Raw genomic sequence first — 22,986 nt, forward strand, 5'->3', positions numbered from 1 at the left:
AATTAATTTTGGGTCGCGATTCTTAGGTTGAGAAAGACTGGTTTAAACAACAAAAATAAAGTTTAGTGGCAACAGCCAAACTTTCTTCATAGGCGCGCCTCTTGTCCACAATTTTTCAGGAAACAACTCACACAAACACACAGTTAACATCGTCACTCACATAAACATGCAACTTTGTCATTCACATATAAAGATGGGACACGGACGTTAATAAACTTACCACGGGGACAAAATTCACTGAGGTTGAAACGAATTGCTACTGCACTATTTCTGACCATAGCAATAATTCGTTGCATCGTTCATCTTAAATTTAAATGCTGTTGCAATTTTTAATACACTTGGCGAAAGGCATTTCTGTTCTACTGTCATAAATTAAACCAAAAGCGACAATTAAAATAATGAGGTCTTATTAAAACAGTTTCTTGTAACAATACAAAGGTTAAAATAGGCATTAAGTTTACGTATGTCACTGATTCGTACTATTCGTGTGCGGTAATAATAAAAAAATTTATAAAATTATTGGTTATTCTCAGGTTCAAATTTACCACTGTTCTTAAGTTTGATCTATTAAACTTCTATCGAAAATTTTGTGACATATACTAGGGTTTAGATTACATTTCCGTTCAGGTAGTGCACCAGCTATAATTAAAATCAAAGGGGGCTAACGCTCAGTTAAATAGCGTTTAGCGCAAATACAGTATCACCATGCAACAACAGAAGACAACAATACCTCGACGAGCATCGGTCGCGAGTGCTCTTGGCTCTGACCTGGCGAAGCTTTGGCCCTCGGGCCTGATCGGTCTGTTGCGACGCTGACGGAAGCCTGCGAGCCTAGACGGGACTTGGACGAAAGAGAGGCCGTTTTGCTCGATCTGCGACAATCCAAAGAGGCGGACGTGGCGGCCGATGAGCTCGACTCCATGCTGGTTTTCCGGGCGCCAATTGCTTTTACTTTGTACTCGGGGGTCGGGGTTCGATTCCGGGCGTGGGCGGCCGTTCGCGGTTTGGTTGGCGGGCTCTTGCCCACTATGATGCGGTTGCGCGGCGAAGGCGACTTGGGCACATGTTTGGCCGGGTTCATAGAGCGCTCGGTAAGGTAGATGTTCTTCTTGGGCGTCTGCGCCTTGTATGAGTCAACTGGAGCGCCGCCTGCGCTTGCGTTGCTGCTACTGCTTGACAGCGATAGGCTAGAAGCCGGGCTGCTGCTGCTCAAGCTCAAGTTCGAAGTCTGGCGAATCGCGTCGGCGCTTTTCGACTTGGGCGGTTCACCGCGGCTTACCACAGGCGTTTTGGGGTCGCGACGGTTTCTGCTTTTGGTCCACGTGCTCGAGTCGTAGCTTTGTGTGTCGCTGCCGTCCACGCTGCTCCTAGCCGCGCCGCTTTTCTTGGGCGTCGTCGTTGCCATTTGCGACTTCTTTTTCGATTTGGGCGTGGTGGGCTGGAGCGTTTTGGATTCCTCGCTCGGCGATAGAAGCTTCTTTAGACCCTTCCAAACCGTGCTGCCTTTAGCCCCTTCACCTCCTTTCTTCGCAGACTTGCCTTGGACTTTTCTTTGCCGCCCTTGCTGAATCTGTTGCTGCTGCTGTTGTCTGGCTACGCTTTCGAGCAGCGCCGGGCTGGGCTCGTCCTGTATAAAGGTGCCCTGCTTGATGAACACCGGCCGGGCGCCCTGGACGCCATATGCAGTGCTCACTGGTATGGGCACCATTTGCGCAGTCTGCCCGTCGTACTGGGCCAGGACCAGGTCGCCTCGGGCGGCCATTGACACGACGCCGTGCATCACCGAGTTCATGCCCTTTACTGAAGGGTAAAGCTGCGTGACTCCCGAATGTGCGCTGCGCGAACGACTCGGCTTGCGCAAGTCGTGCACGCAATCACGCGCCATCGGCTTGGAGTAGGCCGAGGCGGCGGTCTTTCGGTGCGTCCTTCCGGGCGGACTGTCCACCAGCTTGCCCATGGACGAGGACTGCGGCAGCTGGCGGGCGCGCGACTGGTGGCACTTGACGCACGGGCTCTTGTTGTTTCGGTTGCGCGTCGAGCCGGCAAACTTGCGCGTTTCCGACGACTCGGACGAGTGCGTGTCTCTGGAGTGCGCGGCGCCACGAAGGTTCTCGCGCGGTTTGCCCGTGATCGGGCTGCGGTAAATCTTGCGCCCGCCCTTCACAACCGGCGTCTTCGCGTCGGACGAGCCCTCGCTCTGAGGCTTCTTCTTCTTAACGATCTTGGGCCGCGGGTTCTTGGACTTCATCAGGCTGGCGGCGTCGCCTCCCAACGCCACCGAGCCCTCCGAGTTAAGCGACTCGCTAATGGAAGGTTGGCGTGAGAGACGGTAGTAGCCGTCGCTGGTCTGCGTGTTGTTGGTGGCCGAAGAAACGGTGAAGCCGGTGCTTGGCATGTCGGGAGAGGAAAGGGACACGAGGGACATGGGACTGATCGCGTTCAGTTGGCTCTCTTTGGGCAACTGGGACGGCCCAGGGTGGGCAGAGTCCCACGGGTTGAGCGGGGTTGGGTACTGCTGCTGCTGATGTTGTTGCTGGTTGAACTGGGTGGCGGGGACGGCGTGTTGGTGACCGGTCGGATGTCTGGCGTAGCTTTGTTGCTGTTGTTGCTGGTAGAGGGCGAGCTGACTCTGTGCGAAACAGCGTTGCGGTATTTCAACGAGAACTAAAAAGGTTTTGATGCTATACTTATTTTTGTTACCTTACCAACACTCCCTTTTTTAAGTGATATTACAACTGAAAGGGGGATGAAAAATCGACATTTAGAAGGGGAGTGAATACATTAAAGTCAAGGGAGTTAAACTAAGTTAAAAAGTTGGTTTAAGTAATAATACGTATAAAATTCAGCATGTGGTGACACATAAATCAGCAAATGAACACTAAACATAAAAATGTGAAGTGACCTTCGTATATTTACGTTTTCTAAGGATCAAAAGATGGCCTAATGCCAATGGTCTTTTTAGAACAACATAATTTTTATGGCGTGACAACTGTGGTGTATCATGCAAAATATAACAAGGGAATTTTATAACCACAAATATATGCGGAAAAGTTTACATATCAAAAAGTGGGCAATTTATCGCAAAAACAATTTACAATACAGAAACTAGAATCCTTGTGAAACAGGTCTTTCTTATTGAAAAATACACACAACTGCGATCTAGATCCTCTGAAGGTGCTTTTCGACCAAAGCACGATTGATGGCAGATTCGATTAGTCTGGCTTCCAGTGTACAGATCTCTGCTATAACGAAGTGATAACTTGCGAAAAAAATGTTAAAATTACCGGAGGCAAAGCAGCAGCAGGGTCCCTCCTTGCCACGGGCATGGCGGAAGAAATGCAATCCTTGAGCAGGTTTGCGTCACTGTCCGACTCAATGTCGATCGAGCTCAACGAACTGTTGTTGCCAGATAAGCACAACGGGGTGTCTTCAATCTGACGAGGAAAATATATACTTTATATTCGACGTCAATTAATGAATGCACCACGAACATGGGCAACAGCCGGTTAACTGATAAGAGCGCTTGACGAGGTGGTAATCATTTAAATCGCAATCAGTTTTTTTAAAGAATTAAAAACCGTATGACACGAAAATACAACAACTTAAATTTTAAAAGAAGTAAAATATGATGACTAAGATGCAAAGCTTTGAATATTTAATAGGACACGTATTTTTGTTAAAGCACTTCTGAGCAAATTTGAAGTAAAATTTGAAAATAGTGAAAACAAAATTAAGTGAGTTAAAAAACTTAAAGAATACAGCGGGCCTGGATTTGCACCTTAATGCTCGAATAAAATATGAAATACAAACCTTATAACTTAGAGGTCTATCCCTTGAAGGTGTCCGATCCTCGCCGTAATGTCTCGCAGGGTCTGGCATTGCCTGGCTGTCGTCCCGATCGCTTTGAAGCTGTGTTGATGTTTGTGGCTCTTTGACGACCACTGGCGGCTGGTCTGCTTCGTGTACTTCGACCACTGGGTGACACCCGACCTGGCCAAGAGGCTTGATTTTCGTGCTGCTGTCAATGGTCAGGGCGCTAAAGTTGGTGTGAGCGCCCACCGAACCTTCGACGTGAAACTTCGTTATTTCGTCGCCGTGCGGCAGGGAAGTGACGTAACCGGTCGGTGACGTCACGGTGCTGATTGTCAAGTTCTGAATTTGCCTGTCAAGGTTGTCGAGTATCGTTCGGCTCTCGTCGGTGTTTTCAGGTTGGCGATTGGCGGGGGGCGAGGCTTCAATTACTTTTACGGTCACTGGATCTTCTTTAATCGAATCCTGGATGACATTGAAAGGCTGGTTTGTGGAACTGGCCGAAGCCTGACTTTTATCGGGGCCTTTCGCCGAACGATCCGTTATCTTACGCTGAAGCGCAGAAAAATCAGAACTATCTGGGCCCGAATCGACGGTGAGGTTGCTAAGCGATGTGCATCGCGACATTTCGATCGGCGTTCCCTCCACAGCGTAAACGTTCGGGGCCGATTGCAGGAAAGCCTGTACCTTGGCCTGGTTAGAGACGGCCTGAACTTGAGGGTGAGACGCAACAGCTTGCGGTTCTTGGGAGTCGGGCGTTTGCCTTTCGCTGGAGCGCAAGTGTTTCTTAACGCTGTAACTCTCGTTTAAGGTTTCAACGGTTTTGATCACTTGTCGACCGGGAAGGCTGCGTTCTCGATCGGCAATCTGGTTACTTGCGCTGTCATCCGAAAATCTGGAATCCGCGGGAGCCGAAGCTCTGTTTTCCAGCAGGGTTTCCCGTTCGTCGCCCATCTTATTGGCGATGTATTCCTTCATGCTCAAACCATTTAGACGCTGGTCGGCGGCTGCCAGCTTTTCCTTGACGTTGAACTTTCGCATGGCCGGCAGTGGGACTGGCGCTGGAGTTAGGACAGGCTCGGGTTTGACCGGTGGCGGCTGCGGTTTGGGTTGCACTTTAGGCGCGCTTGATGACTTCTTGGAACTGTGGTATCGGTCCTTGCTACGACTGGAGCCGCTCTTTCCTGATTTTGAACTCCGCGATCTGAAAAAAATATACTTAAAATAGTTCCCTGCGAAAAACCGTTTGCATAACTTTTTTCGTGATGAAAAAAAAAATGACGCAAGACAGCTGAAAAAAATAGCTTCACGAGGGTTGAACGCAACGGTAATCATATAAAAGTGCAACTTGAGCTTTTACTAACCAAAAGCATTCAGCGTAAATGCAAACTTTAATTTTGGAAAAAAAATCACCAATTAAAAACGCTTAAAAAAACACATCCGAATTATTTGTTGGAGCCTATGTTCGTAAACCTACTTGTTGGAATGTTTCCCCAAGCTGATACACTGCTGCAGCATCATCGCACTGGTCTCGTCATCGCTGGACGAGTCATCCAAAGAGTCGAGGTCGTCGTCAAGATCATCCTGGGCGTCCTTTGCGTCGTTGTGGTCCGAAGACAAATCAGACACCGACTTGGAAGCGGCTGCATCCTTTGCTACAACTCCACTTGTACCTGCACCGACTGAGAAAAATAACAAAAATGAAGTAGCAATGAAAGATGCACACGCATATGTGTGTTAAGTGTTAACGACTGTGATCTAGCCCTTCTGAAGCAGCTTTTAGGCCTCGACTCGCCCCCTTTGTGAGCCTGTGTAGCTCAGTAGGTAGAGCGACGGTCCCGGTATGACCGGAGGTCGTGAGTTCGAACTTCACTGCAGGCTAGTTGTTTTTTTTTAGCCTGCGTTGCTTGCAACATTGTTCGAAAGATTCGGCGAGTCTGCAATGGCTTTTGACGCACAGTAACAAGTTATACGGAACATCATTTTTACATTATGTATTTTACATTCATTTTGAAAATTGATGGAAAACTAATAAAAAAAAACCTTCGAACTTTGTAAATGATTTGATTTAATTTGTTAATCAGCTACAATATTCACCCGATGAAGCTTCAGGCTCCTGTTTCTTGACGCCAGACGAGGACAGAGCCGAAAACGAGGCTCCAGTGGCAGAAGAACGGCTCGCGAAAGAGCTTTTTCCCTTGCGCTGGAAACCGTCGTTGTGTTGCTTGAGGGCGCTTATCTCGCTGAAGGCGGTCATGGGCGACAAGGTGCCGTCCTCGTTTGTGAAGAGCTTGATTTCGTCGTTGGTGGGTAGCGAGGTGTAGTAGCCGGCCTGCATAATGGCGCGAGAACCTGCGTCCGCGAGATCTTGCGGAGTCGAAGAGTCCTTCGGGGCGGCGGCGTCGGATGTGAAGGCAGTGGTGGCGGTGGGCTCTTCCTTTTCATCCTGAATCTTCGGTAGGATCTTTAAATTCCCAACAGGCGCCACTTTGTGATCGTCAATTGTTAGTCCGCTAAAGGCAGTCATCTCCGACATGGCCGACTCTTCTGTGTACTTTGTGATCTCGTCAGTGGCGGGAAGCGTCGTTACGTAGCCTGGAATCGGCTTTGGAAGATCGGATCCGGCCCCAGACGCGTTTTGGGCGTTGCTTTTCGGCAAAGTGGGCGTCGGCCGCACAATCTGCCGCGATTGGCTGTTGGCGTTGGGCTCGAGCGCAGCCTTGGCCGTCGATGCTTCGTGGATGTTGGTCAGCGATCTGTTGCGACTCACCGGCATCGACTGGCCGGGGCTGTCCGGGAGGTCACTCGGCGACGCCCAGCCGCTGACCAGACGTGACCCGGGGTCGCTGGCCACTTCGAAGTGCGGCGAGGGCGGGTCGATGTCGCTGAGCGAGGATGCCGGGCTGTTGCGGCTGAAAATGAGCGGCGTCTCCTGGTAAATCGGCGTGTCGCTGAACACGTACTGACCGGGTGTGTCGATGCCCGAGTTGGGCTCGAACTTGTCTTCCTCCTCGTGCGGGTCGGCGTATCGCTGCTCCTTGAACTCGACCGAGGATTTTTGCTGGTTGAGCGTCGGCTGCTCGTGTTCTGGCTCGTTTCCGTCGCCGTTTAAGTTACTAAGTGGGCTGTGCGACGCGAAGCAGATGGGCGTGTCTTCCACGTTGTAGGTCTTCATCCATTCCTGACCGTCGCGGTCGGGCGCTTCCGAGGCGGCGGCGTACATCTGCTGCTCGTAGGAATCGTTTGGAAGGTGGTGGTAGAGCGGCTCCTCGGTGTAAATCGCGCTAAAGTTGGTCGGCGTCTCCTCGGGCTCGTACATATCGTTGTTGTCGTACAGCATTTGCTGTTGGACTGAGAAACCGACTTTAGTCGCCGCGGATGACGTCGGCTGCTGCTTGTTGCCGGTAGCAACGGGCGAGCGTGACGTAGTGGTCACGGTCAGCTGCGCAATGCCCGACGTGGATGGTGCAGCAGAGGGCGAAGACTTTGATTGCTGCGACGAGGACTTGGCAAAGCGTTGTCTCTCGAAAGCGTCTTCGGCCCGCGGAGCCTGGACGGCGGGAGTGCGAGTCAGTTCGTCTGTGAACTTGCTGTAGTCGACCGGCACCTCGTTGTCCTCTTCCAGGTTGTCCAAGCGGCGTAGCTTCTCCTCAAGGTTAACGGGCATCTTGGACGGGCTCAGTAAGCTAATTTCGCCGGACGGGTGTTGGGCTTCAGTTCCGGTGGGCGGACTCCACGCTGGCTCGGGGAGGCTCCCCTGGCCCCAGGTACGCGAAGGCATCATTGAGGATTGCCCGGCAGTGGCACGGGACAGGCTACCAGAATTTGGGGCAGCGTGAGGGTAAAGGTGCCGCGTTATGGCGGGGTCCGAGGTATGAGGCAGAGTGTTTCTCGTCATGGCGTCAAAGCCCTGGTTTTCGAAGGAGAACTTGGTCGAGGGGTTTGGCTGGTTGGCGCCCCAGGCGTGAATCGGGTAACCGGGGCCAGGGCCGTCCTGGAAGGTCAAGATGGCGCCGCTTCCGGATCGGTGGATTGCAGCCGGAGTGACGTTCGACTGCGGTTTCGGGCTTTGGCTTGTACGTTCCTGTAAAATGAGGTAAAAATACGACTTTGTTACGCAGTGCTTGTTAGAATGTTAAAGCTTTTTTATGCCGCACAATAAAAGTCCAGACAAAAGCAAAGGAACGTATTGCAGTGATCGAAAATGTGATTTATTGACGTTATAACCAAAGGTTCGGCAATCTTTTTAGCAATTTAAATTGACTAAAGTTAAAATGCTTTTATAGTTATAAGTGCAGGGCCGGATTAAGGGTACTGCAGGCCTAAGGCTATTTACCAGGGAAGGGCCAAATTTTGCAAACGAAGCTACAAAAAGTAGTAAAAACATATACATGAAAAATTGAAATTACTTACTGCAAAATAACACAAACATAACATAAAATCATGTAATAAATGTAATTAAGTGTCATATACTCATAGTGTAGGGGAGATGGGGGACCCAGTGGGTCACTTTTGATGTTTTTGCACCTGCAGGTTTTATTTGCGTCGTAAAATAGGATTTAGAGGTCGTAACTTGAAGTTTAATCCACCCTTCAACATACCACCGCATTTAACTCAAAATGTAAGAAGAGAAAAGTTGAATAAATGCACCTACTTTCTAATAATTTAACAAATCAGTCATTTTAAATTAAACTAACTTAGTTAGTCATGGCAAAGCTTGTTTTTGGACTCCACCGAGGTATTTTTTGTATTCGACTCTGTTTTGTCACTTCATTCGCCGAGATGATTCCTAGATTTTTATTTTAATAATGCGTTACTATTATTTTGCCAAATACGCACATCCCTACTTGCGAGTAAATCAAAGAACTTGTCAGAAAAATGAGTTACTATAAGTTACAAGAAAGGTCATAATTAAAATCACAAATTTAATTTATCAGGCAAATTTTATAAAACAAAGACACTTGCGTAGTTCGGTTTTGCAAACTACGACCTAGCTATAGAGAGTTATGCCGGTGGTCCCCCAATGACCTCTCTTTTTATATTTTTTCTAGAACGTTAAACAAAATAGGGGGGCCATTTATTTCTAAAAATTTTCAAAGGGGCCACGGCGTAAAAAAGGTTGGGAACCCCTGATTTACACAATTGCTTGATAAAAGCACCTCGAAACGTTTTTGGGATTAAATCAATACCAACTTATTCCGCCCTCCGACTGTGGTTATCCTCTATTAGGGACCCACATAATTGCCCATGGCTCCAATGGCACCTCATCCATTCAGATTTTTATGCAAAAAATCTAGGCTAGAAAAACTTGCGTGGGTTGAGGTTCGAACTCACGTCTTAATTTTTATTTTTTTTATTTTTAATACATGGTGATTATGTAAAGATTCTTAAATTGTTTGCCGCGACATACCAGTGTCCCGGAGATATGCCCACTGTTTTTCTAGTTTAGAAAATAAACTATTTATAAAATCATGGCATACAGCCAAGCATACGAGACTCCAATGTACACTATCCATTTTAGATTTCTAGAAAAAATATAAATTCTATTAGATGACATAATTTTACTTTTTTGCCTTAGAAATCGTTTTATTGTCTCAAATCTTCAAATATCTATTTTAAATGGAAAGAGGAAAAAAGCTCCCGAGTCACTGGTCCCACATCTCCCGTATTACAAAGTAGCCTATATTTAAAATTACATCTTCCTTGCCTTACAGCTAGCATACGTATTATAGGTTGGTTCAAACTTAAAGGGTTACCAGCGTTAACGCCAAGTTTCCTCGTTTCTAACCGAAAGCGTCAAAGTTGAAGTGTTTCAACTTCCGCAACCGAAATTTTAAAAACGGTTTACGTTGACGCCAGACGCGTCTAGTGTGAACCAACCTTATGAATGATGTCATCAAAATTCAAACCTCTAACAACATCACTATATATATGCTTAAAAGGGACTCCAGGCATAAGACCGAAATAAGAATAACATCAACGTCGTAATCTTCTGAATAAGACCAAAATAGGACCAATACCTAATAATCGTAGTACTGTATACTCTAAATTCAAATAAGTCCAAAACCCGTCAGAAATAGACCTAAATGGCCAGAATGAGGTCTAAACAACCATTTACCTAACATCAAACCTCACCCCTAAGTCGCCTACACCACTAACTACCCTAATAAACCCACCAATAACCCCAAACAGGGCCAAAAATCCAATGCAAAAACAGCGGCGCCCTAATGGCGCCGGTCAAACTAGGGCATCCTAAAGTCGACACTAAATCGACACCAAATGCCAGACAATATCACGATGAATTTGGGGCGTATTTTGGCAGATTTAGGTCTTATTTAGACGATTTTGATCTTATTCCGTACTGGGCAGTAATCTGTGTATTTGGCTTTATAGTGTCATTGGTCTTCTATGGGTTGATAGATTTTTCTGCTTTAGTTGTTATTGCTTTTTTAGTTTTATTGTGTGTTCCCCTTAAAAGTGATAGCACAGAACGTAGATAGATTTTAACTCGTTTGCAGCATAAATGAAACGATTATTTATCTACTCACTCACAAGGCACATATTGACTTGACTCGGTCATTCGTTTATTAAGTAAAAACAGTACTGTACCGGTACTGGGTTTGTATCACTATTAGCCGTAGAAAAAACTAATCTTAAAAAATTGAGGGCCGAATTTTTCCAGGGCCTAAGGCTGCAGCCTTATTAGCCTTTTTTAAAGTTTTGGTAACCCAGCGCATAGCTAATGTAACACAAAGCCCGAATCTAAAAGGTTCAAGTAATGCATAAATATTTTAGCTTGTAAACATCCGAACTCACAATTCTAGCTCGTTGAACGACCGAAGGCAACATCAAGACCCTGTGTGTTAAGGTGGATATAACCTTAAACTAAAATAGAAGCAGCCAGACATGTCTTAAAATAGCAATGGGAATACAACAGAAATCTAAAACGCGCGAGGGTGAGCAAAAGAAAATCATTCAATTTGCCTGCAGGCTGTTCCGCTGCGGAGGGAAGTGGCTGTTCTTCTGCTGTTGCTGCTGTTGGTATCCCGAAACTTGGGAGAGGTGTCGCGGTGAGAAGTTGTCGCCCAGGTCTGGTGAGGCCTTTGGTGCTCCGAGCTTCAGCTCCGACTCGAACTGGCGCAGCTTTCGGGCCTGAAATGTCGGTGTGGTTATGTGGTTGGGACGGATTTTACTACTGTCTAGGTCAGTGCTTCCCAACCAGTGGAACGCGAAGCTATTTCAGGTGTGTCGCGAAGCATTTCTAAATGTTATAGCTATCTATTAGATCGGGAAAGTATTGCATTGCCATTACGAAACATTTATATACAACAATACCGCAAATACGTAACAATTAGATGTGTTGTGTCGCATCAACTTTTTCAGTAGGTACGTCAGCACTCAGCAGTAAAGGTGCAGGTTTTATGTACCTTTATTTGTTTGGTTATATCTCATTGTGAGTCGCATAACGAAACTTGCATTAAAATTGGGCCGCGAATTGAAAAAGGTTGGGAAGCACTGGTCTAGGTCAGGATGCAACAACTCAACTCTAACCAAAATCAAGCAACAGATTATTGTCAGAAAAGGGATAATAAATATATGCTTCATATTTTGCGATAAAGGTCTAAACTTCACATCGGCTAATTTTGCATCCTTTCTAAGTATTGCATCGCTTTTGCACCCCAGCAGGGCAAAACGAAAAAAAAATTAACTCAGAATTTAATTTTTAACAATATAAAACAACAAAATTTATACAGGCCTAAAAATGTTATAAAATGATTATGTAAACAAATTACGCTTCTTTTAACTTTAGTATAGCTATTGATAAAAAATTATCAAGAATGTAATTAAGATTTAAAAAAATGTCGTGATTGAAACCTTCAAAGGTTTCGCTTCTTTTAAATTTAGTACAGTTGTAGTATAAACTAGGATATAATTAAGAATTAAAGAAGTTTCATAGTTTCGTGTAGGGATTTCGACAGACAACTGCCGCCCTTTCACCCTCTCCCCAAACACACAAAACACAACAGTCAATAGACACCAAAAAGCGCGCAGAGGCACACACCTGCAGAATAGGTACGTCGCTCTTGCCGTCACCGAACGCGCAGGCGGCCACCACTTTATCGGGCTGGTTCTGGAGCAGGTTGCGAAGTGCGCCGCCGCTTCCCTGCGCTATCACCTTGTGCTTGGATTGGCGTAGCTTGTTCAGGCGGCTTACCGCGCCCAGCTCGCGAAGCAGCTGCTGGTCGGCGCTATCCCTGCCCAAGGAAAATCGCGCGATTTTTAGCTTTTGGAGAATCGTCGGCAAGCACGCTAAGCGGCCGCGACGCCGGGTTAGCGAGAAAATCCGGCGCGACCTAAATCGGCTTGCGGGCGCCGCCAGAAGCACGGTCGTCTCGAAAATATGGAACACCATTGCGTGTATTTTGCCTGATCACATTTTTGTTTACGAAAAATGTGGAGCGTTCGCGACTTAAGTCTATTTTTAGCGAAGCGTTTTGGTGCGGGTAAAAAAAGCGTTTGAGAAATTCGGCTTTGCAAGTCATACATCTGTGTATGTTCGGTTCGATTATACTTAGCTTAACTTCTTCCTTGCGATGCGTTTTTTCCATTTATTTTCCATAAAAAAACGTCACAAAAACGGGGTAATTTTTAACTCCATATGCGCCATTTTTTATAAAAAACATAAGGGGGCATTCAAGTCGAGAATTGCTCATTAATAAGTAGCATCATAATAGCTTTCGGAATTTGCACTCCTGATAAATTAAATTCTTAAATCGGATAACTTCTTGAATCGTTTAAGGTTCGAAATGAACACTCTCTAAGCCCGCGACCAAAAGCAAACCTTCCTTTTTTATCACCTATAGTCCTAAAAACTTTAGATTTCTAACTTAAAATAAATAGAGTAATAGACACATATATTTAAGGGTTACGTCAGTATACGTCACATTTTCCCTTCACGCTCTGCGAAACACGAGCAGGCACGAAACGACTTGGTACCTGGCCGAGAGGTTCCAGAGTGTCGAACATGCATTGCTGACGATGGTGAGGCTTGGTGAGGACAGCAGCTTGATGAGTAGGTGGAGGCAGTTGTGCTGGCGCAGAATCTAAACAAAGCAGCCGTAAGATACCGATCAAGCGTATAGCTGTACTGTACCTGAGATTCGTTCGATTTTAATTTTCTATGCATTTTGTTAGCCCTGTGCATTTTAGTAGAAGTGCTTTACGACTAATTAAATTGTTTTGTATTCTATTTACGGTCTCAAGGTGCACCTTTCGTTAAGTAAACTAAGTCAAAAATGTACCGCACGAAAATGAAAAAAGATCACCTTTCTGTACTCTTCGTTGACAGCGACGACGCTGGAAACGTTCCTCAGCACCCCGCCCCCGCTCTCGACCACACCGAGGTTGTTGGACGGACTGCGGAAGGATAGAGTCGAAACGAAGAAGGCCAACGAGCCCTGAAACATGGAGAGGTTCGGGTAACTGAAGGAAATGGACACAACAGTGCTTATGATAGAAGACGACGTTAGCGACCAACAATAGTAGGCTATTGCCAACAAAGCACGGTGGGCTGTTATTAGGTTAGAAGAGGGGTGTCCAACATGAGGCACGCGTGCCAAATACAAAATGTAACGTAAGCCCCCCAAAAATACAGCTAATTGTTAATAAAGCTAAATTTGTTATACAGCCAATTGTCATTGTTTATTCACAATAAAAAAATCCCAGCAATTACGACAACAAACAATTACTTCTGATATTATAAGATTATACTGTTTTTTATTGTTTAAGTTGGACACCCCAGGGTTAGAAGTATAGTTGCGCGGTTTTAAGGCGAAGCTTTATAGAAATGTGAATTTAAGTTAATTACTGTTAGCATTGGATCATATTTATTCATAAGGTTCTAATTTTTTTGACAGTGTACTGTATTGTGTTGGAAATATAGAATGCTGAGGATTTCCTTACAGAAACACCGGGCCACTGCTGCCGGGACTAGTGTACAAACAAGGCTTGTTTCCACGCTTATTGACCAGTTTTCCACGCTTTGTAACTGAAGGATACGGGGAAATAATGACACGATAAGGAGGAATACTTTCGACAGCAACCGGACGGAAATTATTAACACAGCTCAGTGGGTAATTTAAGCTGAATTAGCTTATTTTCTAGCAATTTCCGAACGGTTTTTAAACGACGCAAGCAAGCACATGACTTCAAAACCGGTTAAGGAAGATTTGGTCACAAGAGTGAGGTAAAATTATGTCAAAAAATCAATAAAAAAACGAAAGTTTTGGGCGTTTTCTCCTCTTTGCCAGGAAAAAAGTTAACACGCCTTTCAAGCCAAAACATTTACAGCGAGGGACTAAAATTCGCCGGCGGCAGTGTGCGACACAACACCGTGAAAAATGGATGAAATTCAAGCTGAAACGCTCACGTATTCCAGATCAACACGGGGCAAGAAATTAGGGGCGCAAGTTATACCTCTATGGCGCAGATCTCGGATCTGTTTTCCGGGCAGTGGCCGGAGAGGTTCCACAGCGCTCCCAGCATGCTCTTGAGCGTTTCCTCCCTCCTGGCGCTCATCACGCTCAGAGTGAGAGCTCTCACTGCTCCTTTCTCGCGCAACAGGTCACGTGACTCCTCGTCGGCCTGCCAGGAGAGGTTGCGCAGAATGCTGGCCATCGCCTGGACGAAAAGAAATGTTCGTAGCATGCAGCGAATGTATTAATTTGATAGTCGACTGAACTTGAAAAAATGGTCACGATGTTTAACACAATAGGAAATCTCTCGTGAGCATGGTACGCGCAAATCCAAATTAAATATAAAAATTTGGCCTAAATATTTTCGGTCAGTATAAAATGGGTATCTTTTTTCCCCATAGTTTTCGTTAGTGGTGGAAATACATAACAATCTCTGTATTGGTGATATTGCATACGACAAAAAACAAAACTTGAAGATTTATCACCTGCGTAGGCTTTTGTTGATAATTCATTATTATCAAAAAATAAGTTTATGCTACACAATAAATGTTTTGAATTTTACAAAACGGTTGTTGAACATCGTTTCAATTTAGCGCCATGAGCTTAAACTTGTCGAATAACAGAAAAAAATGGCATTTCGCTTGTCGCGTCGAATGTCTCGCCGAAAGTGACGTAAGCCCGTCACTGACTTCACAGTGGCGACATAAAATAAATATATTCGCGTCCAAGACTTCCCCCATGGGAACGCCGAGACAAAATTTCCCGGTCACGATTGCCGAATGGATTTTCGTAGCAATAAACGCGGAATGTTCCGAGACAGCAGTTTCGATTTAACTACCATTGTATACCCAAGTGCACATCGAGAAAGTCGGTTGTTTTATAACTAAGTACACGCCTAGATAGTTGAATTTTCCGTTGAAAAAGTATTCTTATTATGCTCTTACAAATTGGTTTCATGTGGTTCTTTTTTTTAGGCGTTGGAGAACATTGATATATGTATTTTTTTTGTACGTTATTTATTGATTGGGAAAGTTAAAAAATAATATAATTGATTATTGTTCATATTACGATATATTCCTTTTTTAACACTCAAGTTGTAGTTGTTTCTCCGTATCACAAGATCAAAAAAGATTAATTCGAATTAGGCTTTTTAGAACTGTAACGACATTCTTTGTTTTTATATAAAGCGAGGGAATTCATCCCGCAGACACAGGGCAAAATTACCGGGATGCACTCCCTTTAATGAAATATTTGGGCGTTCAGGATGAGGGGGCGTTCGGCTTTCTATGCTGGGGTGAGGAGATGGGACAAAACAGGGCGTCATAAAATTATTGGTTGGTGTCACTAGGGTGAAAACTGGGCGCCGAAGCTTCAATAATTTACCGCGAAAGTTTATTTAGCTAAAAAAGAAGACAACCATAAGTGGAAGAATGTTTCATATAGCGAAGGCCAAACTATAACACAAAAGTGTGATCTAGCGACAGCCTTGCAAAGGATAGTTCGATAACAAGATAAGCCCCTAAGTGAGTAAAACGGCAGAAATGGCATGATATCCACAAAAAGCGCGCATTCAAAATAAACGTAGCCCTTGCAACAAAACTATATTGGCAATATTACCAAAATAATAACAATAGCCAATTTGGTGCTGTAGTAGGAGTCTACCGAACCGGCGATGGTCAGACCCTAATAAGACGTCTAGCAGTCCAGATGAAAGACCGCAGGAAGCAACGGCCTAAGCAATAAGCGCCCTACAGGTGTTTTCGTGGCTGCGGCCGGCAATTTGAAGTGGGCTTGTTTGGCCAATTGAAATTGCCACTTGTCGCTTGTCACAAATTAACACGCTCGGCTCGAAGACCCGTGACATGCGTAAGTGGGGCGAATTTTGCCATCGCACATATAGTGAATATCCTGGCGTAAACAAACGGGTCAGCGGCTTTTTTCCACAAAAGAAATAACACCAGAAGCAACGGTCGATTCTAAAGACAAAAAAACCCGAACCAGTGTTACTTCAACGTGACGACATTAACAGCGAGCAATGCTAGTTATTCGCGGCTTGCGCAGTGTCACGTCCGACTCGTTTTTCGACAGCAAAAAAACACGCATCGACTTGGCTAATGTCAAGTGGCAGTTGACACATTTTATCGCGCGCCGACGGATTGTCAACACGGGTTGTCGCTCTGCCAGGCATCAGCAACAGTAGTCACCATAGCAAGGCGCCTAAAACAATGTAAAGGAATTTGTAATTTCAGAAATAGGCCCGAAAGCAGATCGTCTACACATCGTTTGACTGGAAAAAGGCAAGAATTTTCCGGTGTGTGGTCATCATAAGTCCTTGTATACGAAACCCTTGCGACTTGACAAAAGCGTATAGAGTATACAACAGTTGTAGCCAACTTATGTTTGAGTGCGATCGACTGAAAAATATTTTTTAGATACTCGCGATCGACTGGTTCAGTAAGAAAAAAACGCGTTAATCGCATTCCAAGCCAGCTATGTAGGTTAATTGTTACGTCAAAAAACGCTAGTCCAGACAACAGTTGGTCATTTTAAAGTTCCGTTGGTGTGCGCCTACTGTAATGACGTAACACATATTTGACGCGGTCGACCAGGTGAAATGTGGCGATCGACTGGTCGACCGCCATCGACGTGTTGGCTGCCCCTGGATACAGGGAGAAAGAGGTAAAACTTTCTGAAAGCAGAATAACACTAAACGCACAATGGGCCATTAGGTATTTTTTCAAACAGGGAAGACACTATAAAACGGTAAGAAAACAAGATTCCCTTATTGTTGGCCGAAGGCAACTAAACACGCTCGAACTGTACTGAACACTACCGCGTATGTCAACTCACAAATGATGTAAAACAATAAAAAAATCGTTGTATTTTAGCTTGATGTAAAAAAACAGTACCCTCGTGACAAAACTACTTTAACTTCACGACCTGGCGCGCCACAAGTCGAAAAACTCGCGAAGAGTGATTCGGCGTTCAGAAATCGAAAATCCAATTTCGTTCGGGCGTACTTCGGTGTTGTCGCGTCTGCCCGTGTGCGTGCGAGTCAAGCCTGGATCCAAGTGCCGGCGTAAAACCGTAATGACACGCGCCGGGTGGAGAATGAATAATGCAGCAGTCCCTCGGCGTTGCATTGATTTTTTTAATTACGCCAAGAGAAGGGGAAAGATTTAAAAGCTGCTTTCGACTTGTTCCCAGGAGACTCGGTGCTAGCGTTTGGCAGGTTCGAATCGGAGCGTTTTTCGTGTTCAAAAAGGCGTAAATCGCAGGAAAATCGATCGGAAATGTGTTTTGCGACCAATGACTCGCTATTTTGATTACATTTGCAACGCCCTGTTGTGCGTAAAATATTGGTGGTAAAGCGCGAGTTTACCTTTTGTATTTCCTCCGATTTGTTCTTCAGCTGATCGACAACCGTTTCAAGAAAACCAGATTTCTTGACGAGAAGTGCCTAAAAGAAAAACACAACCACACTTTTTTATGTTTCAAAATGCAAAGGTCAACAAACTACGGCCTGCGGGCCACACCCGGCCCGCTAGATATTTCCTTAATGAATATGAAGTACAGTTGAAAACGTTGTCCGGTGCATTTCCCAACTAAACAATGATGGAAATTTAACTCCACGACAATTTATTAAGGCTCACCATAATTTTTGTTGCATAGTTTTTACACTGCCTTCGTTTAACGATGATTAATTTGGTAAAGTTCAACACAAAATTTTATATTTGGCTGCGATTTATAAAATCCTAGAAGTAATCCGGCATTTTATGAAAGTTTGGTGACCGCTGGTTCCAAGCAAAAAACAACAACAAAATAAAACGTTTTTAATTAGAGCCTTTCTTTTCTAGATATACGAGCCTAAAGAAAGCAAATGCTGTAAATCCAGGTGACAGATAAAACAAACATTTGCCAAACCTTATTGTTTTTGTGTCCAAACGAAAGATTGGTAATGGTGAATCCAGCAGGTTTAACGAGGCAGTCGGTACTGTTCTGCTGATATGCGTTTGTTTCCTGGTTAGCTCGGTGATCCAAAATCAGTAGATCGGCCAACGTCGAAATGCCTCCGAGGTAGTTAATTATCCTAAAAGTGACGACATTCACAGGTAAATCGACGAAATTTAGCCACAAAATGCATATAGTCCAGCTTTGGCGTCATACACAAAATTTAAAACAACAGACATTTTTTTTAAACAAATGGTTGCAGAAAGCAAATTTCCTAAACAAATCCCTTTTTTGGATTTTTTTTATTTTGTGTAGGTAGGCTCCAGATATTACGATAAATATAGATAGAAATTGCTTTGGAACTTTGTTTAAACTTGTTTTTAGTTTGCGCACCGCCGCAAAAAGGTGGTCCATTTGCTATTCTAAAGAAATCCTCGACGGCCACAAAATTGTAAAACGCACCAAACAGCAGTGAGGGGCCCGGTGGCTCAAAACATGGCCAAGCATGTTGCAGTGGCCACGCGTTTGTGTATAAGTCCAGCCGTTAGCTGATCATTGCTGCAATGTAACTCATACAAAAAGTCCCGGGTGTGGCCAGTGTAGTGTGCAATCACTTATTCGATCCACTTACGAGCGATCGGCCTGGTTGAAGGAGAGTTGGTTGACCTGCTCGACACAGCGCTGTAGTAGTACGGACACCTGGACGTTGGCCTGGAGAGACTGGACAGCGGCTAGCTCGTTGGCGCCCGACTTGTCGGCCTTGTCGGGCTTATTGCGGTTCACCAGCTCGGCGTGTCGCCTTAGTAACTGGCCCAGCATCTTGCAGTGGCCGCGCACCAGCTCTAAGCTCCGCGCCAACTGCGACTTGCGCACTTCGGCCAGCTGGACGTCGCCTGCTGCTGCGAAAGGAGGGCGAGTTAAAGCAACGGTAAGGGAAAGAAGTTTTTTATTTGTCTGGCGTTTTGTTTATTTTGCTTGAACCGTATGGTTTAGCAATTGCAAAGTTGTTTTAGTATGCCTTCTATTAGTAATAACCGGTAATCCACGGGTGGCGACACGAAAAAAGGTTTATAGTGTGACAGCGTGTGTAAACTTCTCTCAATGGGTAAGTTTTAATGCTCGCTTTTCTATGAGTCCATTAGTAGTTCAGTTGCCCTCGCACCAAACACGAAATCCCATCAAACATCCAAACTGCTAACTATTTTAAACGCAAAATGAGAAACATTCAATGTAATCAAGGCAAATGTAGAAAACTCTAGAGCGCGATAAATTCATACTCGCGACCTCTGCTATAACTGGAGTTTCGCTCTACCAACAGAACAACGTTGTATCAGTTAGTCAGGAGCCAACCCTACGTCACTATTGCCCTCTGTATTCTGTTTATCCCAAACAGGGTAAAGAATCACTGATAAAATCGATGTGACCAATTTGCACTTGCAGTCCGCAACAAGTCAGGTAAACCACAATCAGTGATTTCAAATAATTTTCTGGTCAACTAAAACTACTACAAAGTGTATTGTTGCCGCACACAGAGCCCCTTATAATTTTGTTTGAATTTTATATTACGATAATTTATAATTTATACCACCTCCTTTGAATATTCGATAATTTATACCACCTCCTTTGAATATTACCAAGATGTTACTTGGATATACACAGTAGTTTAGTCTGTGTTCCAAAACCTAAAATAGCCCTACAGTGTTTTCACCTAATTAATAATTTAATTCAATCCCTCGCTGTACAATCCTAGCATAAAAGAATTGACCCGAACAACGCATACACATACTAGGGGCTGTTTTACTTGTTAGGCCATCCTAATAAAATTCAATAAACATCAATTAACTTACTAAGGTTTTCAGGAAGAGATGTTGCAGATCCTGCTCTGTCACGACTCAAAGGTGAACTTGCAGCAATAACGCAAGTTAGAGTGGTCTGTGTGCATCTAAAGAACAAATGAGTTCATTGCCTGACGCTTGATTTAGTACATACATTTGTATGCATGATATAAACAAATATTATTCTCTTGTATTGCTCTTTTTATTTCCAGATATGCAACCAACCCGTTTTTAAGAATTAAGAACGGGAATACCAAAGTATCAAAATGCATTTCTATTATTAAATCTTATCATTTCACCCAGAAGAATCATCTTTCACTCCAATGAGGGTGGATCTACAAAAAAAAAATATGTAAAAAACAAACAAACCTGTCCAACACTCTTGTCCCGCTGGTGAGGTTTAGTGGCACAGATTGCACCGGGGACAGAAGATCTTCTGACAATATACTAAATTGTTCGGTACATTTGCCAGTCTGTACAGCTGCATCAAAGAAACCTCGTCGCTTGGTGGCAACTGCCTCAGATCGCTCGTATGTACCATAATCTATGGTCGGTAGAACAATAACAAAGCATATAACCATCGGATTAGATCAGGGGTTCTTAGACTAGGGTCTATGGACCCCTAAGGGATTCATGAACTAGTTTTAGAGGGTCAAGGAAGGCATATTTGATATCTCAATACATTATTTAAATTGTAATAAATTAAAAAAAAATTGTTAAATTAAAAAAAGTTTGTGCACTGAACGAACGCATTTAGATTCCATTTCAGTTTCACATTTTTTTGAACGTAACAGCATATTTCTGAAGTCTATTTGCATTATCACATTAATTTATGCCGTCATCTATAAAACATTTATGCCGAGCCATTTAAAAAAAGTAAATAAAAAATTATTGCGAGATATTTAGCATTTTTATTTAACATAACATAGGTTATTCAAAATGAAATTTCAATTTGAATTGGGTGATTAGAAGAAACTATATAAAACATTGTTTTATTTTTTTAACCTTTCTGTTTAGGTTCCGAAGTGATTTGTGCAACTTCTATAGGTAGTCTAATTTGACGATCCACCAAAACTGGGTGTTGTTGAAGCAACTCCTGTTCCACCAATCGCAATTGATACACCAATTCCTATAAATATAACAACATAAGTAGATGAAAACATAGCAACCTTTTTAAATACTAATAAAACTAAAACGATAACAAATATACACTTCCAGGTAAAATAACTATGAAAAATTAACAATAGCTATGGGGCTTTTAATATTTAATTTCGTTTGGTAATTCATTTCAAACATTTTATTTTTAGTTTCTATCATTATGTTGATTGTGATGTGACTAACAAATTATGTATGTAAATAAATTTGGTGGTTCAAAATCATTTAGTTTCACACATCTTAAAACACTGCAGCAAAAAGGATAAAACGATGCCAAGTTTTAAGAAACAATTTCTAGCCATTTACACAAATAGTATAACACAATGCAAATTCTGTTAACAATTACGGATTTAGAACTAAATTGGGGCATAGGTTCTATGAATAATGATAGTAACTCAAGTTCTTATACTTGTTTGGTTGGCATGTACCACCAATCCTATAGGTTTTCGGTGAACCTGACAACTGAGCCTAGATCAGATTGATGAGATACCAAAAAATCATGTTTGTAATCTGAAGCACTACACATTCAACCTCGGTGAAAAACGTGACATGAAAGCAATGCACCAAAGCATTGCCTTTCAAGATTGCAATCTAAGATCATATAGGATCTCATCTATATGCTTCCTGCCATTTCTTGCAGATTTACAGTATGGACGGGGTATATATGCATAGCAAAATACGATTTTTTTTGTTATATATCATATGAAATGATGATAAAAGTATACAACAGAAATGTAATAATACTTTTACTTTTTTGTAATCTAAAAATGAACAAAAACTTGTGTTCATTTCACCAACTAATTTTGTATCACAACCACAAGTCATATAAAAATCAAGCACTCACCACCACTACAAATTCAGTGTTCTATGAAATTTTGCTTTGAATATTTAATAAGTAGTATGTATCTACATGTGTTTGTTTTATAAACCATAAAAGCAGGTTAATAGACTTTTAGTTTGGGTTAAAGCTAGCAGCTTACAGTTTTGGTAGAGTCACAGAACAAGATTTGTTGCTCCAACTAGGCGAAAACAGAAGAATGGCTAGAGGGTAATCGTAAGTGTTTTAGCATAAACAAACAATATTGTAGTGACATAACTTGCGGCGCCAGAGACTGTGTTCATCAAAAACAAATTAATTACCACTGGAAAGTAGCAACAGTCAGCACTGGAATGTTTTTCCTTAACTTATACAAAATATAAAAGGTTATCAAACTAATTGTGATTAGACATTATAAATGTAAAGTAAAAGATCATAAAGTAAGTTAAAATGTGTTTAAAAACATAAGTGAATATTTTTATTTGCATTGCATAGTATTAAAAATAATGTGGGCTTTAACAAAAGTCTGCATTTCCATGAAACCAAGGCGTTTGTTTTTGAGAAAAAAACTGAAATATGTGTAGTCTGGAACTCAGCTTATAATTCAACCATTAAGGAGTGATCTGACCAATAAGTCTGTAAGAACCAACCTTTCCTCTTTGATCCATGATTTCTGGCGTGCCCAGGCTTTTCTCCATAGCTTCCTTAATCTCAAATATTTCTTGCTCCAGCTGTTGTTGGGCATTTTCCCCGGCTGGAGAAAATGACTGTAAAGGAAAGGGTGCAATTCAATAATATTTTTCAATGACTTTTACAACAGTGATACACAATTTTCTAGACCAAATGTGAAAATGGTGAAAATGGTATGACCTGGTAAGTTTTAGACCGCTCAGTCAAAACATGTTGTACTACCAGCTTAATAGGGTTGTTGTTTTACTACAAA

General features: G+C 43.3%; 1 protein-coding gene across 1 annotated transcript in view; it reads right to left on the minus strand.

Annotated features, from left to right (window-relative positions):
• The window catches only part of LOC146163759 (uncharacterized), a 28,159-nt gene that overhangs the window by 1,300 nt on the left and 3,873 nt on the right, over positions 1-22,986 (minus strand). The window contains exons 5-21 of the mRNA XM_083380587.1: positions 22,694-22,810; positions 21,077-21,200; positions 20,441-20,615; positions 20,084-20,178; positions 18,868-19,135; positions 18,210-18,375; positions 17,668-17,745; positions 14,287-14,490; positions 13,137-13,268; positions 12,808-12,914; positions 11,873-12,065; positions 10,795-10,962; positions 5,908-7,894; positions 5,288-5,492; positions 3,811-5,014; positions 3,285-3,434; positions 731-2,629 (exon numbers count right to left, since the gene is read on the minus strand). Of these exons, the coding sequence (XP_083236713.1) occupies positions 731-2,629; positions 3,285-3,434; positions 3,811-5,014; positions 5,288-5,492; positions 5,908-7,894; positions 10,795-10,962; positions 11,873-12,065; positions 12,808-12,914; positions 13,137-13,268; positions 14,287-14,490; positions 17,668-17,745; positions 18,210-18,375; positions 18,868-19,135; positions 20,084-20,178; positions 20,441-20,615; positions 21,077-21,200; positions 22,694-22,810 (7,272 nt within the window). The remainder of the gene's footprint in view (positions 1-730; positions 2,630-3,284; positions 3,435-3,810; positions 5,015-5,287; positions 5,493-5,907; positions 7,895-10,794; positions 10,963-11,872; positions 12,066-12,807; positions 12,915-13,136; positions 13,269-14,286; positions 14,491-17,667; positions 17,746-18,209; positions 18,376-18,867; positions 19,136-20,083; positions 20,179-20,440; positions 20,616-21,076; positions 21,201-22,693; positions 22,811-22,986) is intronic.

The sequence above is a fragment of the Ascidiella aspersa genome, chromosome 2 (assembly GCF_963924565.1).
Source record: "Ascidiella aspersa chromosome 2, kaAscAspe10.2, whole genome shotgun sequence".
NCBI classification, from domain to species: Eukaryota; Metazoa; Chordata; class Ascidiacea; order Phlebobranchia; family Ascidiidae; genus Ascidiella; species Ascidiella aspersa.